This window comes from Kwoniella dendrophila, chromosome 2, assembly GCF_036810415.1.
Source record: "Kwoniella dendrophila CBS 6074 chromosome 2, complete sequence".
Classification (NCBI taxonomy): domain Eukaryota; kingdom Fungi; phylum Basidiomycota; class Tremellomycetes; order Tremellales; family Cryptococcaceae; genus Kwoniella; species Kwoniella dendrophila.
The window spans coordinates 1,273,627-1,290,286 of record NC_089477.1 but is presented as its reverse complement, the minus strand read 5'-3'; the positions used below and the strand labels follow the sequence as shown (position 1 = coordinate 1,290,286).

At 37.3% G+C, this 16,660-nt stretch overlaps 8 protein-coding genes across 8 annotated transcripts; 3 read left to right on the top strand and 5 right to left on the bottom strand.

Moving 5' to 3' along the window:
- Nucleotides 1-72: 72 nt before the first annotated feature.
- On the top strand, nt 73-1,080 carry L201_001891 (40S ribosomal protein S26; the record flags this gene model as incomplete). Its single annotated transcript, XM_066217675.1, has 4 exons — nt 73-168; nt 543-693; nt 786-874; nt 1,015-1,080. The coding sequence occupies 4 exons, from the start codon at nt 73-75 to the stop codon at nt 1,078-1,080; spliced, it is 402 nt and encodes a 133-aa protein (XP_066073772.1).
- Nucleotides 1,081-1,798: 718 nt separating this feature from the next.
- L201_001890 (uncharacterized protein) lies at nt 1,799-3,445 on the bottom strand (the record flags this gene model as incomplete). The annotated part of the gene is made up of 5 exons (XM_066217674.1): nt 1,799-2,053; nt 2,183-2,292; nt 2,453-2,608; nt 2,731-3,027; nt 3,091-3,445. The coding sequence occupies 5 exons, from the start codon at nt 3,443-3,445 to the stop codon at nt 1,799-1,801; spliced, it is 1,173 nt and encodes a 390-aa protein (XP_066073771.1).
- A 563-nt stretch (nt 3,446-4,008) lies between these two features.
- Nucleotides 4,009-5,480, bottom strand: L201_001889 (uncharacterized protein; the record flags this gene model as incomplete). The annotated part of the gene is made up of 4 exons (XM_066217673.1): nt 4,009-4,195; nt 4,315-4,400; nt 4,579-4,997; nt 5,141-5,480. The coding sequence occupies 4 exons, from the start codon at nt 5,478-5,480 to the stop codon at nt 4,009-4,011; spliced, it is 1,032 nt and encodes a 343-aa protein (XP_066073770.1).
- A 510-nt stretch (nt 5,481-5,990) lies between these two features.
- L201_001888 (uncharacterized protein) lies at nt 5,991-6,257 on the top strand (the record flags this gene model as incomplete). The annotated part of the gene is made up of 2 exons (XM_066217672.1): nt 5,991-6,085; nt 6,149-6,257. The coding sequence occupies 2 exons, from the start codon at nt 5,991-5,993 to the stop codon at nt 6,255-6,257; spliced, it is 204 nt and encodes a 67-aa protein (XP_066073769.1).
- Nucleotides 6,258-6,288: 31 nt separating this feature from the next.
- On the top strand, nt 6,289-7,957 carry L201_001887 (uncharacterized protein; the record flags this gene model as incomplete). Its single annotated transcript, XM_066217671.1, has 6 exons — nt 6,289-6,358; nt 6,444-6,937; nt 7,000-7,509; nt 7,592-7,628; nt 7,721-7,792; nt 7,869-7,957. The coding sequence occupies 6 exons, from the start codon at nt 6,289-6,291 to the stop codon at nt 7,955-7,957; spliced, it is 1,272 nt and encodes a 423-aa protein (XP_066073768.1).
- A 293-nt stretch (nt 7,958-8,250) lies between these two features.
- L201_001886 (uncharacterized protein) lies at nt 8,251-10,438 on the bottom strand (the record flags this gene model as incomplete). The annotated part of the gene is made up of 11 exons (XM_066217670.1): nt 8,251-8,740; nt 8,832-8,881; nt 8,942-9,176; nt 9,242-9,299; nt 9,376-9,507; nt 9,583-9,604; nt 9,680-9,774; nt 9,834-9,855; nt 9,919-9,978; nt 10,075-10,310; nt 10,393-10,438. 11 exons carry the CDS (start codon nt 10,436-10,438, stop codon nt 8,251-8,253), a joined length of 1,446 nt encoding a protein of 481 aa, XP_066073767.1.
- A 411-nt stretch (nt 10,439-10,849) lies between these two features.
- Nucleotides 10,850-12,777, bottom strand: L201_001885 (uncharacterized protein; the record flags this gene model as incomplete). The annotated part of the gene is made up of 10 exons (XM_066217669.1): nt 10,850-11,083; nt 11,172-11,396; nt 11,466-11,602; nt 11,673-11,729; nt 11,811-11,867; nt 11,943-11,969; nt 12,046-12,304; nt 12,392-12,443; nt 12,525-12,555; nt 12,621-12,777. 10 exons carry the CDS (start codon nt 12,775-12,777, stop codon nt 10,850-10,852), a joined length of 1,236 nt encoding a protein of 411 aa, XP_066073766.1.
- A 609-nt stretch (nt 12,778-13,386) lies between these two features.
- Nucleotides 13,387-16,568, bottom strand: L201_001884 (OPT family small oligopeptide transporter; the record flags this gene model as incomplete). Its single annotated transcript, XM_066217668.1, has 9 exons — nt 13,387-13,404; nt 13,469-13,530; nt 13,645-13,908; nt 13,970-14,135; nt 14,194-14,499; nt 14,584-14,986; nt 15,042-15,222; nt 15,276-15,372; nt 15,441-16,568. 9 exons carry the CDS (start codon nt 16,566-16,568, stop codon nt 13,387-13,389), a joined length of 2,625 nt encoding a protein of 874 aa, XP_066073765.1.
- Nucleotides 16,569-16,660: the final 92 nt, after the last annotated feature.

Genomic DNA, 16,660 nt, shown 5'->3' with positions numbered 1-16,660 from the left:
CAAAGGTGGAAAGGAGAATAATATAGCTGACTTTATCAACTTCGACTTATAAAATAGTTTACATCAACAAAAATGACTTTCAAAAGACGAGGCGGTGGCCGAAACAAGAAAGGAAGAGGACACGTTAAATTCGTCAGATGTTCAAACTGTTCAAGATGTGTTCCTAAGGTGGGTTTCTTCGTTTTGGTAGTTGCACCATATTTCGGATATAGAAAGGGCTTGGAGATTGGACAAGGGAAATATAGTCGAAATGGAAGAACGATAATATCATTTGGAGAGCCAAGAAGATCAATAGAACAGTTTTCTACAAACTCTCTACTCAAGCAAAGGAAGCAATGTTGGGCAATATACGAATAATGAAAATAGAGAGTGGTGATCGGATTAGACGAATGTTAGGGAACTAGACTAGAACAGACTATATGCTCGTCGTATCAATATCAGCATAGAACAGAATGTCGCTACCGATCGGAATGAAAGGGCAGGACGATACGCTGGAAAATATCGATGAGTGACTGGACTAACGCTTAACTACCATCAAACAGGACAAAGCCATCAAAAGATTCACCGTAAAGAACATGGTTGAAGCTGCTGCCGTACGAGATTTATCTGAAGCCTCAGTATACGCCGAATACGCTTTACCAAAACTCTACATTAGACTTTGTTACTGTATCTCATGTGCCATCCACGCCAAAAGTGAGTTTCGTGTCACCCAATCAACCAATTCAAACCCATCATTGGGTAAACATTGTGAGAAGAATATGTACTGATGTAGTAACCCTTTACAGTCGTCCGAGTCAGATCAGCTAAACCAGGAGCTATCAACTCAAGAAAAAACAGACTCCCACCACCAAGAGCTGTATTCAAAGATGGTAAGGTGAGTACGAATGTTTTGGTTCATTATCTAAATCATTCCCACTTGTCATAAGTTCTGTCGTTATTACACATCGTTTCAAGATTAAGGCTATAATGATCATTTTTACTGACATCTAAATCCTTTACTATTCCATCATACAGAGACTCAACCCTGCCGTCGCCGCTGCCGTAGCTTCAAAAGTTGCTCAAGGTGAAAAAACCGCATAAATAAAATAAAACTAAAATTTTCGCATATCATGAAAAAAGAAAAGGATTTTTTTATTTTGGTTATGAATTAGTTTTAATTAGGGATTTTTCCACACCTTGTATCAAAATCTCTCTTTTGCATGAAACGATTTGGCTCATATATCCGTAATCAAGGCTATCTTTGCGGAGATATCCTCTACTATTAGTGAGACAGAAATTGTCGACATCTGTTTTTTGTGGATATGGAAAGCATGAGGAATCTTAGAATAAAAAGATAGAGGAAAAGATCGTTAGCATGGCCATTCACTAACGTCTTCTGCAGCTGAACTTGTTTGTGTAAGCATCAGATCACTCATTTCAACAAACTTGACTCAGTCTTACGGTATACATGGAAATCGCGGATTTACCATTCCTTGATAATGGCTATTACTTGTGTTGTCAAAAAGTTCGACCTTGCAGCAAAACCTGTCGGACTATCACTTGTCCACTGTTCATTTAGTTACATTAGTTACATACTACACTTTGGACTATCATTCTACATTCTACAGACTTTCCACTGGTTATTCCATGTTTATGTCGGGCGATATCTCCAACTTGCTTCTAGATATCAACGAGCCATATTAAATTGTACTTGTTGGGTATCATCTAGAATATTTCGATTGACCATATTGTTATTACATGACCATATTGTTATTGCAACCCCTTCTAACTTATTCGCATTTCTCTATTCTGATCCGATTCATCTTTGTGGACTAGGAGTAAGAGCTATCCAATCATCTTTACCTTTGGGAGCAGCTACCCTAATCAAGACATTACCATCTTTATTTAATGTACTTGACCATCTAATCATATTTGAAGGTTGAACAGGTACACGTCTAGATGGGGATACTTGACCTGACGTTTCACCGTCTTCTCCAATAGCGGGTGAAGGTTGATCTAATTTTGATCTTGATTTCGAAGTTTGTGCTCTTAATAGTCTATTTATAGTTTCGTCCTATTAAAAGTAAAAAAGAACATCAGTATTGAACAGAAAGATAAAGAAGGAAATAAGGAGAATCGATGATACAGATGGAAAGGATAAATATGATGATTTCTTTTAAAATCTTCATTATAAATCACTTACCTGTTCATCTTGTAATTTCTGTTCAGTCTGTCTTTTCCTTCTTCGTGCAGTTTCTTCTCTCTTTTGTAATCTTTCAGCTTCTGTTAAAATCAATTTCTTCCCAGAGACCTCTACATGGATGGATGAATCACAATATTATCGAAGAAATATACGTTTAGTTAGCATTTTTAATTTTAACGTTTGCCTATTCATTTGAGCTTGAAGCGAATGAAGTAGTATATCATAAAGATACACTCAATCTGATGTAATTATAGAAGAAAGGAAACTCACCATTGGGTAATTGTATCAATGTTTCTTGTAAATCTTTATTACCTTTTGCTCTTTGTCTCGCAGTCATTTTAGTTGGACTTAAACTTCTTCTTGATGATGATAATACACTTTCATTCCCATCACCATCACCAAGCATCAACTCGTCGTCACTATCGGCTATAATATTCAAGTATGTTATCATGTCAGCCAACCATATCAATATCGTCGTATAAACTATCCTCAAGCTGAGCAATGTACGGACTGATGAGACCATTTCTTTGAGCCCTTGAATAACTTACCAAATTCATCCTCGGCGACTTTTTTAATTTTCTTTGCACTATTTTTAGCTGCTGGTCGACCTGGTCTTCTTCCTGATCCACCTGTATTACTACTACTGGAGGGTTTTGCACTGACGTTCAACTTGATCTTCAATGCTGATGAAGGTGTATTTGTGTTTATTTTGGAAGGTGATTCTTCGTTGTTATCGTCAAGCTCATCCTCTTCTTCTTCTGCTTCTCCTTCAGCATCTTCCTCTTCTCCCTCTTCCTCCTCTTCTTGGTCCAGTGGTATATCTTCTGATGCTATCGCTGAAGATACTGCATATTATTCAAATTAGTTATCGGGATTTGAAACATGTGAATATATGTTATAGCACTTACAACGTGTTCTATCCATATCAACATCACCATTATCATCAACGTCATCTTGCAATTCATCTTCACCTTCGCCATCTTCCTCATCTTCTTGATCTACTTCTTCCCCTTCCCCTTCCAGGTCATCTTCATCTTCTCCTTCTTCCGATTCAACATCACTATCGTCAGGTGGTATTGGTCTTTTACCATTATTATTCCTTATTCTCAAACTTCTATCTGATTTTGGTACATTTTCAGAAGTAGTGGAAGGTGGTTTAGGTGTTACTGAAGCTTCCGATGATGATCCTGAAGGTGATTGTATGATTCTTTTCGCTCGTCTTGTGGAGGAAGGTATAGCATTTGTTGTTATTTTGGAAGTCATTGTTTAGCAAAGACCCTTGATTGAAGATGGTTGTTGGATATTGCGAGGTAACGAAAGAGAATAGATTAAGGCAAAGGACACAAAACCTAAATGAGATGAAAGTCACAGCCTTTACTATGATTGTAGAGATGATAGATAGGCTCAATTGCGATATTCAAAAGAAGCAGAATCAGTCAATAAACTCATTACAAAAGCAGGGCGAGGCGAGCTCGGTGGAGGCACGATGCACGATGAAAACAAAAAATCATCCGGTATTATGATAAGTGCTAACTGGAATTTCCTTCTTCTTGTACAGCTCGAAACGCAAATGATCAAGCAGAGGGGTAAATTGTGATATCAATTATCAGCCTGCCTGATACGTGGCATTCGAGCAAGCTGTTGATTAAAGTAAATCCAACTTTGTATAGGGTACAAGCTGTTCGCCTATTCAAGTATTAGGATGAGTTCTTGGGTCCAGTTACCCGAAGGCTGCAATGCAATCTTCATATTCCGCAGACATATCCGCCATGCATACAACAAATGTATATTACAGGATCATTATAAAAAGTTACACTATCGTACTATTATGTCGAGCGAGAGGAGGGTTGCGTTATCTCCAAATCAATATCATGAGGTGATATTTCTCCATTTTCAGTTTTTTCTAATTCTCTCATGATTTCAGCCTCTCTAACTCTACGTCTTATTTGTTCGCGACGTTTTTTGCCATGTATTGCAGCTTCATACCTTGCTTGAGCTAGTGCGTGTGATGCGCTATCAATGGGTATCAAGACAGATGGTAAGCAAAAGAAGTACGAGCCGCGAATCATTCGTAAATCTTCTCGAAAACTCAAATGAGATATCATATTATCAGGAATATCAATTCAACTTACTCCGTATTCTGCCTATCTAGTAGCTCACGATGTGAGTCTGCTGCTGCTCCAACTCGGTGAAATTGCATCCAAGCTACTGATAAACCCTATAAAATATAGAAAACAGTGAGATTAGGCTTTTCTGACAGACTTGTCACCTCGAGGATATATTGCGGATTCCCTTCCACAGCCTTATATGCCCGTACGACCTTCTTGAGTCATTCCATACTGCCTCGAAATATTCCTAATACCGATAGTATAGGCTCAACCCAAAAAGATACTCACGACTATCCCTAATACACCTAAGAATTTAGGATTTGACATATATCTTTCTTCTCCAGTTCCATTAAAAGAATGAGAATCGAAACCCATTGTTTGATCGTTATAAGGTCTCCAACCTTGTGAACCATCAAACCCACCCCAAGAACCTTTACCTGCATCTGAATCTCTATATTTTCTTCTTTCCCATTGTGAAGTACCACCTTTTGATCTTCTCATTATTTCTTCGTGCATTCCCCAATCTCCAGGAGCTCTATTTGAAGTGAATTGCGTAGTTAAATTCCATCCATATCCTGTTTTCAAATATGCTTTTCTTGATGAAGGTGTTGATAATAATTTATATGCACGATTTAAAGTCGAAAAATGATCATGTGATGATGATGGATGTGATGAATCCGGATGCAACAATAATGCTAATTTGTAATCTGAAAAGATGCGTTGATCATTATCAGTATTTTTCAAAGTATATCACTTATCTTTGTCATAACAACCAAGAACAATAATGCTTATAGCTGGAGATCGTGGTATTACTTCGTTTGATTATTGTACATTAACGTATAATACTCACACTGCTTTTTGACTTCTGTCTCAGTTGCACCAGTTTCCAAACCCATAACTTCGAATGGATCAGGCGCACCACCCAATCTACCTTTTTCAGGAAACCTATATGTATCTGCTAATGAGTTTGTTGATTTACCTTTCCCTTTCCTATTTGAGCTTGAAGAGCTGTTGTTACCATCATTATCTGTTGCTTTACGTCTTGTATATGTATATTGTGCTGCCGATGAAGATGAGGGTTCCGAATTAGATTCAATTGATGCTGTTGAAGCGTATCGATGTGTTATGTATGAATGACATGATGAGAATCGATTAAGGATGGGTTTACAGCATGGTCTCAGAGCTGACATTGTTTCTTTTCGATGCCTGCCAATATAGTAAGTGAAGATTCAAGATAATTGATGTATAACTGAGTAACAAGTACTCATATCATAGTTCCTCAATCATAGATTTGCGATCAAGAGGATATCTTAAATTAACGATTTGACGATCGGTCGAATACGGGAAGTAAATAGGTCAACTTACCCCAACAAATCTAATTATATTACAAATCTCATTAGACCATTTACATCTTGGATTTGTAATCCCTATTAGAAAAGCATTAAGATATCTGATTAAAGCGTCAAACGCGTGATTAACTTATGAACCTCCACTTCATTAGTCCAGCTGTTATGTTCATTTTGCCACCATAACGTAATGAATTCCGAGACTGATTTTACCTTTTCTGTGACTTATCAGTTTGATGATTACCTACTCCTCCTATGCAACATCCAACATAGCTTATGTTGAACTACTTCCAATCAATCCCTTCACCCACAATCTCCCTAGCCACACATACATTGAGTAACCTTCTCCTCAGCATGAGAAACGAGAAGCGATTTCCTCGTTCATCGACTATGCCACTAGCACCATTAGACCTCAATCCTCCACTAAAACAAGAAACGTCGAGGTTATGGTGATCTCACTGGAACAAGTAAAAGTCGAAAGGCTAAAGCTATAGGTATTGTCGGTAAGATAGGTCGAGCATTATCTATTACCAAGAAAGACAAACCTTTGCCTACTTCTGTCCAGCTTACAGAAAAACCCTTCAACTTTGGAAAAAATCTGCCTCCAACGAGACCGGCTAAACCGCTCAAGCCTAATTTGACTGGACCGATTATGGCACCTCTCAAAGATCATTCACGTACCGATAATGTGGCTAAGAATGGTGAGAGGTGGAGAAGAAGCCGTAAGCTCTTGAACAGCTTTACAACTTGAGATAGTTTCAATTGTAATTATTACCCAAAGCTAATGATTTAGGGTACTTTCGACAGCTGTACCGCCTATTCCACTTAGATCTCGTCAATCCTCCATCGATCAATCTCATTCTCTCACCCGCCGACCTGCATCAATCCACCTTGATCAAATGGAATCGATTCTTCTATATAACTCACAGGCGAACCCAGCTCGTCAAGCAATATCACTCTACGAGATGCCGTTGAATACCACGTCCAGCTCACACAGATACGGAGATATGACTGAAATAGCGAATATTCCCAAGACCGACTTTAGGCAGATCCATGATCCCGACAGTCCAACAAGAAGACGTTCACCCAAATTGTCTTCACAAGTCAATACCGTCACTCCAAGGTGTCAAGGAAGACGCCAACCAGTCCCCTCATTCTTCTTAAATGAATCTTTCGAATCCCTTATCAAGTCCACCACACCGAAATCTATTTCCGAAGTGGAGGAGTGGAAGCCATTAAGGGTGAATCGGCAAACTAGTACATCGGGGCCGTTGAATCAAGTGTCTTATATGCTGAAAGAAGTAAGCTACTGTACCCCTGTAACTAAAGATTGAATACTCATGCTGGGTTCCTCGTACAATAGAATAACATCGCCACTCCCCCTACACCGAATTTTGGTGACATCCCTCCGTCCAATCCTTCTTCTACAACATCATCATTGGAGGAGACGATGGAATATCCTGAATATGATTCACCATTTTTACCTGAACCTGAAAACTCGTTTGAAGTGGGACAAGATAACTTGTTTGATGAAGTATTGACAAGTTGGAATCTACCTCCTTTATCTATATCAAGATCAGATTCTCTCGTTCTTGATAATATACCTTTACAGCCACAAAGACCAAAAAGTCCCACTCCTGAGAACAGTAAACTATCAAGATCAACTGGATTTCTAGATAAAACCAGGCGAAAACCCAATAAAATCGAACCTACACCAACTTTTTATCCTTCTGGAAGAAGTTTCGAGCCTATTCGAGCTGTAAAGTCTAATGATCTGCTGATGAGGTCAAGTCTGAATATCGGTGATCGTAAAATAGAGGAAAATTGGGCGGTTGGCAGAGTGAAAAAAGCTGTAGAAGCTTTGGAAGAGAAGGTATGTTACAGTGCACTACAAGCTTCCTCTCCAATATATATCAGAGGCCGAAAGCTGACTTCTTCTAAACGATCTTGTCCAGCGAGATCTCAGCGAGAGTCCACCGTCACCTTGGAAAGGTTAGTTTTGCTTAGCATACCCCTCAGCTAGAAGCCAATACCACGACTACGCTGATCTGACCATTCGTTTACTATATTTAATCGCATTCCAGAAATGGAAAAACTCTTACAGCGCAAACGATCGAGTTCTTCGATGAAGCTGCATGAAGAGACCAGACGAATGAGTGAGTTGAAATGCCATATGTTCAGATGGTGATGGTGATATATCAATAGAGCTAATCTACGTGAGTCATTTGTCAGTGTTCGAAGCTAGACAAAAACGATCACACTCGAAACCTGAATCAACAAGAGCAGATGAATGGTTCGGTTCGTTTAGCAGAAATCGCTAGAGATATATGGGTTGACAGTGATTTAGTTTTTGGAGTGGCACAGCATAACCGATCTTTCTTTTGTCTCTTACTATAGCCAAGCCATCGAATCTAGTTGTATCTTGATTCATATATACATCATATTATATTACACGAATCAATTCTACTCTGTATACTGTAAATTATCTAATATTGTGTTGTTGAAAAGCATCGAATGTTAAACGTTAAATTTCGTTGAGTACAGTAAATCTATGTATCCTTATTTCCAAGCGTAAGACCAATTTCTTGCAGTGATAGCTACCAATTAACATATTTTATTTACTTAAAGTGTTCTTAGCCCATAATTTGATCAAACCTCTACCTCTTTCATGTAAGGGAAACTGTTTGGGATCTCTCACGATAGCAACAGCATGAGCGTTCGTAACTTCAGGCCACCAAGTCAGAGTCTTCTTGATGGGTAGCTTGTTTAACCATAAACACATTCTTAATTGTGAATCTTTTAATTCTATTTTTAGATCAGAATCGGGATTCTCCTTTGTCCTTTTGTGATGGTTATCATCATGTTGTCGATGATGATGTTCAGACTTAAAAATGGAAGGTGAATCAATTTCGAAATTCTCAGCTATATCTTCCTCCAAAGATCTTTCTATCCTTCTTATACCTTCTCTTAACGCTTGAATTGATAGTCCACCTGAATGTGGTATAGCCGATGAGTATGTTTCTGAATCTGCAGAAGTTGACGTTTGGGATAATTGCTGTAATCTTTTTTTCGATCGACGTGTATCAAGCGATTGTCTTGTCAATCTGCCAAAAAAGTTGAAGAACATTAATGACGGATCTCATGAGGACCGCAAATCCAAATGGTGCATGATATTTCGCTTAGTGGTAGACTTACATAAGAATGACGATAATCGGTAACATGATAGGGAACAACAGGAGGATGATCTACAATTCGATTGACTATTCATTAGCTGTGCTTCATCAATCAAGGATTCTTCAGCTTACAAAGTTGAATGGAGATCTATACCGTAATACAGGCGGTAAAGTACCAAGCTTGAACCAAGAACCCTTTTTTCTGATCTGCTTTGTTTTTTTCCCTTGATCATCGTCATTGATTCGCCAAGAGTGTATGATACCATCCTCATCCGACTCAACGGATATTTTACGTTCTTCCCATTGTGCAAAGTGATCTGTAGGTTCTATCGCTGCCGTCGGATATGGAACAGAGTGGTCATTGACTCTGTATGTAAAGATAGATATCAATAGGAAGGTAAAGTTTGTATATGGAATGAAATGTTAACTTACGCGCTTGCATATATCTCTAATTTATCAAACCGCTCTAATCCTTGATAAAATACTCCTCCTAATTTATTATTTTTAGTTACAAGCTTCCTTTCAATCAACTCAAGAAGACAACAATCAGAAAAACTTTCACTCACTAGGATCAGCCATAATTTCCAATAAGGGCCGTTGATCTTCATCCCAATAATTATCTGCAACCCATAACTGTTCACCTGATCTTGACATCACCCTTGCACCTAAATAACATAAGATTCTGGATAAAAGGGTATCTACGATATGTGAAACACATCAGTTTCGAAATTTCTGATATCGCAGTCGTTTAATAGTCCCTTTTCAATACTTACTATACTTCGGTATACCATAGTGCTAAATATGCAAAACACATGATATCAGCTTAATCGTCCAAGTCACATACAAGCGGACTCTCATAGCATAACTTACAGGAGTAGAAACAGTTGAGAATGAAATAGGATGATGTTTATCGAAGAAAGAAGGTTGACGCGAATGTAATAATCCAACAAGGTATCTTGCTACCACTATGACCATAATTCAAGTTTCAACATGTGAGAAGATGAAGCTAACGAACTATACTTACATCCACCTAACGAGTATCCCATCTAACAAAAAAATGGTTGGTGAGCTCAAGTCCATCAGGAAGCACAGAACTCATGTAAGCTTACCAAGCTGAATTTATCAACTGATTTTCCATTCCCTTCTAACTCTTTTATCTTTCCATCTACCTAATGATGATTGCTTATGTCAGCTAATTTACTTCAGCAAATACGTATATCAGGCTAAATTCAACGATAGATATATACAGTAGAAGCAGAACTTACTTCATATGCTACTCTACTTGCACAAACATCTATACCATCATAAGTCAATTGACTTGTCATACCACCCGCAATCATAATCACTAATTCTTCGTCTCCTTCCTTTGTACTGTTAGACCCACTCAGCTCAGCTGTTATCGTAGGATCTTCTGATGGGCCAGATACATCTTGGGATACTTTATCCCCATTCCAAGCTTTTTCAAGCTCTTCTTTGGCTACTGCTAGATGTGCCGGTGAGCCTGAAAAATAGTATCATCAATAATGGGCACTTGATATATTAGTATATCGTTCAATACAATGTTAGGCAAGATGATGACTTACCCCATAGTCCATGTATAAGAATCACTAAATGAACGCTTTTCCCCATCCCTGTTTATGTTCATATAAGTATAGTGCTCTAAGTTTATACCCGGGTATGGATATATGATAAAGCAGTCAGAATACAAGGTAAGCTAAAAGGTATTGGTCAAAAATAATTCTAATTTTAAAATGTTGATGATAAGCGTCATCGTTATCGTAAGAATTCGGGCATCTGTTGCACCGATGCGCCCTCGGCCATTGACCACACATTAAGATAAGGCTCAAAAGGCAGCAGTTGCAATGAAGATGATTTTGGACGGTAATGCAGATGCAGATGATTTCAGATGTTCATTCCAAACGATGATATTGTTAAGACCTCGACTAATCTACATTCTCCTACTTGTACACGTTATATCATCGTATATACTTCCAAAGTGAGATGACGTTAAAGAGATGTTCAACGAGGTATATACATAACTTATTTATTCCCTTTTGATTTCTCATATCTTAACCATTCACCTAAAGCCATAATAGGTAAAGATTGACCAAAACCAACAATCATAATTGGCATATCTTTATAGAAATTTGGATCTTTACTAACTGGTGTACCTTTTGATACATTTCCAACTTCACCATTAGGTTTAACTTGTGCAATACATGCCTTTAATCCTGATAATGCTGTATTAAGATACTTCGATTCGTCAAGTAAGCCCTTTGATAATGAAGAGTTCAACTGTGATCAGCTCATTGATCAAATCATCTTTGTCTTAACCAGATAAATGTTACAAGCGGATATTTACCGTTCTCATACCAATGAACATTCCTGCAACGAAACCTGCACTCGCACTAGTCTCGACATAACTTGAATCATCTAATAACAAAGTACGCCACAATCCAGTTTTCTCATCTTGTAGTTTGACTAAAGTATCGATTTGTCGATGTAATACCGAAACAAGTGTTCTGTATACTGGATCTTTAGGTGTAAGTTGGACAAGATCAAGGAATATAGGAATAGCTATGGTAATCTAAAGAAGGAAATAGTTTATTCGGTTAAACATGGTATACCTTTTTCGTTGAGGGCTTGACACACATACCCAGCAATTACCTCGAGCCCAAGCTATATGTCCCCATTCATGTCCACCACCTTGACCATCGAATTCATAACCATGATTCCACAACCCAGTAGTAGCATCCATCAAATATTGAGAATGTTGGATGAATTGATATTTGGCTGATTGGACAAGTAAAAACTGAATCAGTTTTCATCCCTACGGTATATGTCAGACCTTATCATAACTTACCTTCTTCTATATAATGAGGTCTATTTAATAGTTTTCCAATTTTGGCGAGAGGTAAGACTGTACGTTTTATAAGTAAACCAGTCAATCAGTTTGTGAAGAATTTCGCCATAGCCATTGGAGTGAGTACGCTCAACTAACCAGTCATCATCAAGGTATCATCCCATGCTTGATTTTTGTTTTCAAGTCCAAAAGTTACTATAAAGTTTGCAATTATCAGTAGATATAAATTTTCAAGAGGAGTCCAAAAATTGCTGAAATAGTTTCACTTACTGTGTTGGAATATACCTTGTTCCGTTTCTATATTTAGTATAAAGTGTTAATCAGTAATACATTTAGCGAGAATCATCTAAACATTAGAATTGGTTTGACTCACTTGGACAATCATTATAAGCCCATTCAGCCCACTCATCAATCCAATTTTCATACAAAACTTTTTCTTCTGAAGTGAAAATACCACCTCTTTGATATTCTAATTCCATTAATGAAGCTAAAGTAAGTAAGACTGCCATACTATTTATATTTTTCGTTGTACCTCCTTCCTCAGCTCTAGCTGTATACCAATCTTTAATTATTTTTAATGTTCTTTTACCTTCAGGTGAATTCGAATCGTGCGTTGTTTTAAGGTTGTAATACTGAATATACATCATTCGCATACTAAGCGTTAGGACTTTTTTCTAGCTTGTGTTGTCAATTGTAATGTATATAATCATGTAACTCACGTTAAATAATCCATATAAACCTATGGCTTGTTGCCATTCCCAGAAATTCCAACTATTTAAAAGTAAATCATCCTATTGTCAGATCATGTAATTGCAAAAAAGCAGATCCTATGACCCGTCTGACGAATCTCACCTTGTACTGTCGATAACTCTTCCATCATCAACTATTAATGAAACATCATCTCATTAGCATGTGATAACTACTAATTGACGATATTACCCTACTCACTAGTATATTTATGTATCCCCTCTTTATCCTCAAGGTTCACTAAAGCAGTTGTAATTCTTTCAACTAAATCATCAACATTTTCTTCTTTGATTTCGTAAGTACGATAATCGAACAATGGAGCTGAATTAACAGGTGTTACTTGAGTAGTAGTAGTCATTTTTGATATTGATGTATATTTGTTATGCTTGTTTCTAGAACAGGAAGATTGAGAAATCTGAATATAAGAGAGCGAACCTCAGATTGTAGTATATATTTATGTTGTATGTAAGAAAAAATTCGGTCAAAGTATATCAGTAGTAACTTTGAGCTTCTCGCATTGAAGATATGCCGAAATAGACTAATCTTAACCCGTGTATCGGTGCCGACATGACCGGTGAGAAGAATCCCATTCGGATAAAGCGGAGAAATTATCTTTCATCGTCGGTATGTCTTCATAGCTAGATACGCTTACTTTTAGCAAATCATACGAGTAAATATGTACTGTAGAACTACAATACAAGACTAGGAAACAATTCATTGTTAACATTCCATATACAAGATTATGTGAGTATCACTATCTACTTAATATCCGATCATCAATCTAAATTCACTCGAAAAAAATAAACTCTACAACACGGTAAGAACATCATACCGACTCGAAACTAAATCCGTCAAAACCCCACAAAAATCCTTTTCAAATTGAACCAAGCCAAATACTAGCGAAATTTGGCAACTTGGCCTACAGATCTACAATATGACTGATAGACGATGTCGTCGGTCGAGCCCTTTACAAATATTCACCAGGCTAGGAAAGAGTATCTCATCAGCTCAAAGTTCATGAGGCACACGAAAATGGAAAAATAACTCACGCCAGGACCGAAATATCCTTTTTCTGGCATATCTTTCAGCGGACAACCTAACCCATCGCAACCTACAAATCGTTATGGATATTAGCCGACAGTCATCTCGTTAAGGTTATCGAAAGCAGTGGATCAGGAGTTGATGATGAAGAGGATCGGAATCATTATTGATGTAAAATACTTACCAGCATAAGTCACAGTATTACCCCACCAAATAGGCATTTTACCACCTGGATAAGTTATACAGAAGAATTGAATTACACCAGCTACAGCTGCGCCAACAGTCAAACCAATTGACAAGACATAACAATATTTATTCCACCATGCAGGGAACCTTTTGTAAACGTATGACATGAAAAACCAAGCTAATGGTACACCTGCCCAAACGAAAGATAGATTATATGGCGCAAAGTACATTACACCAAAGATGATCACAGGTACGTTGATATCTGTAAGCAAAGCAACATCAGCAAAAGAAGTTTCTCACGATACTTATGAAGACACGCTTACTTCTTGTCAACTTGTTAGGCCATCTTCTTTTAGCTGCCCAAGCTAAAGCTACTAATACAGCACCTGCTAAAAAGCCGAATAAGGTATATTTATATAGACCTAAACTACCATACATTCTTTGTGGACCAACCACTCCGAATAACAGAGCAGATGAATAGAATGTGGTCTATTTGATCAAGTATTAGGATCAGTGATCTTCTGCTCGAGAAGAACGTTTTACTCACATAATAAGGGCATGTCATCAAATCTTTTTGACCAGGAACACATAAATCAGGTATAGCTTTGAATTGCCAATTGATCACAGCGATGGAAATGAAAGAACTGATGGTGCAACCCCACATTTGTGCTCTAAATGTTGCTCGTGGTGGTAAATGTAAATAATGTGCTAATTTTTGATCTAGAATGTATAGTAAAGCCATCAATAGAGAAACCCATCCATATAACTTGAAGATCATATTGGCGTATGGTCGACCAGGTATAGCTATTCCGGGTATTATTTCCGCTAGAATGACTAATGACATTTGCATGTTCTAACAAGTCAAAAAAATTGTCATTAGTTAATGATTCACACAGAAAATGGATATTTTGTAATTGTGGGCTTGTCATATACTCACTGAAATGGCTTGTATAATACCTGTTGGAATAAGGAAAATTGCACACATGGCAATACAAACGAATATACCCCAAACTGGCATAGTCGTATCATAAGCTTCACACATAATAATACCTAATACTAAAGAAACGAGCATAATAACTAAAAACCACCATTGCGGAACTTCTTTGTATCTTGTCATTAAAGCATAATGTATATCATATTCAGGATAATGATGAACGGTGTTTTCAGCATTCACATTTGATTTTGATTTTCTGGAAAACACAGTTGCCATTCTCTTCATTCCAATCCTGTATCCTCTTTTAAGGTCTTTCCAGTGATTGAGTAAAGCATAAGTGAGGATAGCAGAATACGAAGCGAAATAAGCTGTAATTACGATATTGTAACCGGCACCAAAGTAAAGGCTAAAAGTATTAGATATTAGTAAAAGTACGATACTACTGCCCAAACAGAACTTACGGAGAATATGCTCTGTATGCCTCGACGTCTAAAGTCCTATCGGGACTGAGAACAGCTGTGACATTGTAATAGGCACCAGATCTGTCGAAAGCTTGATTTGAGTTGGGCACGAGGTATGCACTGTACCAGGTGTTGGAGAAATAGACAGCAACGATAATGAGATATCCGATACAAGCACCAACTGATATATGGAGATTAGCTTTCCTTCGCAAAAGGGTAGGCGTACCAACTCACTGAATGTGGATAAAGTTGCCCACCAAGGTGTGATTAAAGGTGTCAGACCTGCACCACTGATGTATATCCAATCGAAAGTAGGTAAAGGATTGAGACCCTGTGCCGGAAATGATCAGTGGATGTCAGCGATACCTTTAGCTCAAGAGAATCACATAGCAGACTTACAAGACCGGTGACTGAACCCATGATAATAGCTAATTTTTTATTTGTTGGATTGATCCAAGTTGGCCAATTGAAATAAGTCAATGCTGGGAAGATGAAAGCAGTGAAGAAGAACCAAACGAAAGAACCCAAAGTTGCATATAAACAAAATTTGAACATTGATATTTTCCAACCGTTTACTGGAGGATCATGATCTTCATTATCATTTGGAGTTTGATCAACTATAGTTGATTTAACTACTAAACCATCTTTATTAACTTTTCTTCTATGTAAAGCGTTAAATAATGAAATTTTTGCTAAATTTAATGGCCAAGTCATTTCTAAAGGATAAACTAAAAAATCTCTTGCGAAACCAGCGAAACCTAAACCTAAAAATTGAGTTGATAAAACAACTAAAATTTGAAAACCTTTATTATTACCCATTTCAAAATCATTAAAATATGTTGGTTGTCTAATTGCAATTATAACATCTAAAGCAGTTGCAGTTGGTAAACAAACTGTTGACATTAAAACGACAATACAATGTTCTTTCATTGTCCATGGTCCAGAATTTAAACTCCATTCTTTATTTTTCATAAATGGAACTTTAAATTTTTTAGTAGGTAATAATTTTGATAATCCAACACCAATTGGATGTGATAATAATTGTGCTAAAAAAGGTGAAATGTAAATACCAGGTTGTCTAGCACCAAACCAAACATTTAATGCTACACCAACTGTAGCTACGATAGTACCTAAAACATATGATCTGACAGTTTCACATAATTCTTCAGGATCATCAGTTTCAATAGCAACAGCTTTAACTTCATGTAAAGTATCTCCTACAGTCATTGATTCTTCATTAGGTCCAATACCAAAAGGTACTTGGATAATACGATTTGATCTTCCATAATCAGAAAATTCTCCAATTGCTACTTCTTCAACCATTTCACCATGATTTGAATGTTTATCTTGAGGAAAATGTGAATCTTTTTCTACTTGAATCTCTTCATCGTATAATTTAGGTGGTTGATGTTGTTGTTGATGTCGAACTGATTCATCATCGTATTGGGAATGATGAGTAGTATCGACATTGACATTATTATGACCATCGATTTCTTCTTGACCAGTTATAACCGAGTTATTAGTCATTTTATCCTTAAATTGATTTGGTAAGGAAAGGTATGTCGATCCCTGATGAAATCGTTTTAAACGGTGAGAAAACATCAGGTCATATTATTTAT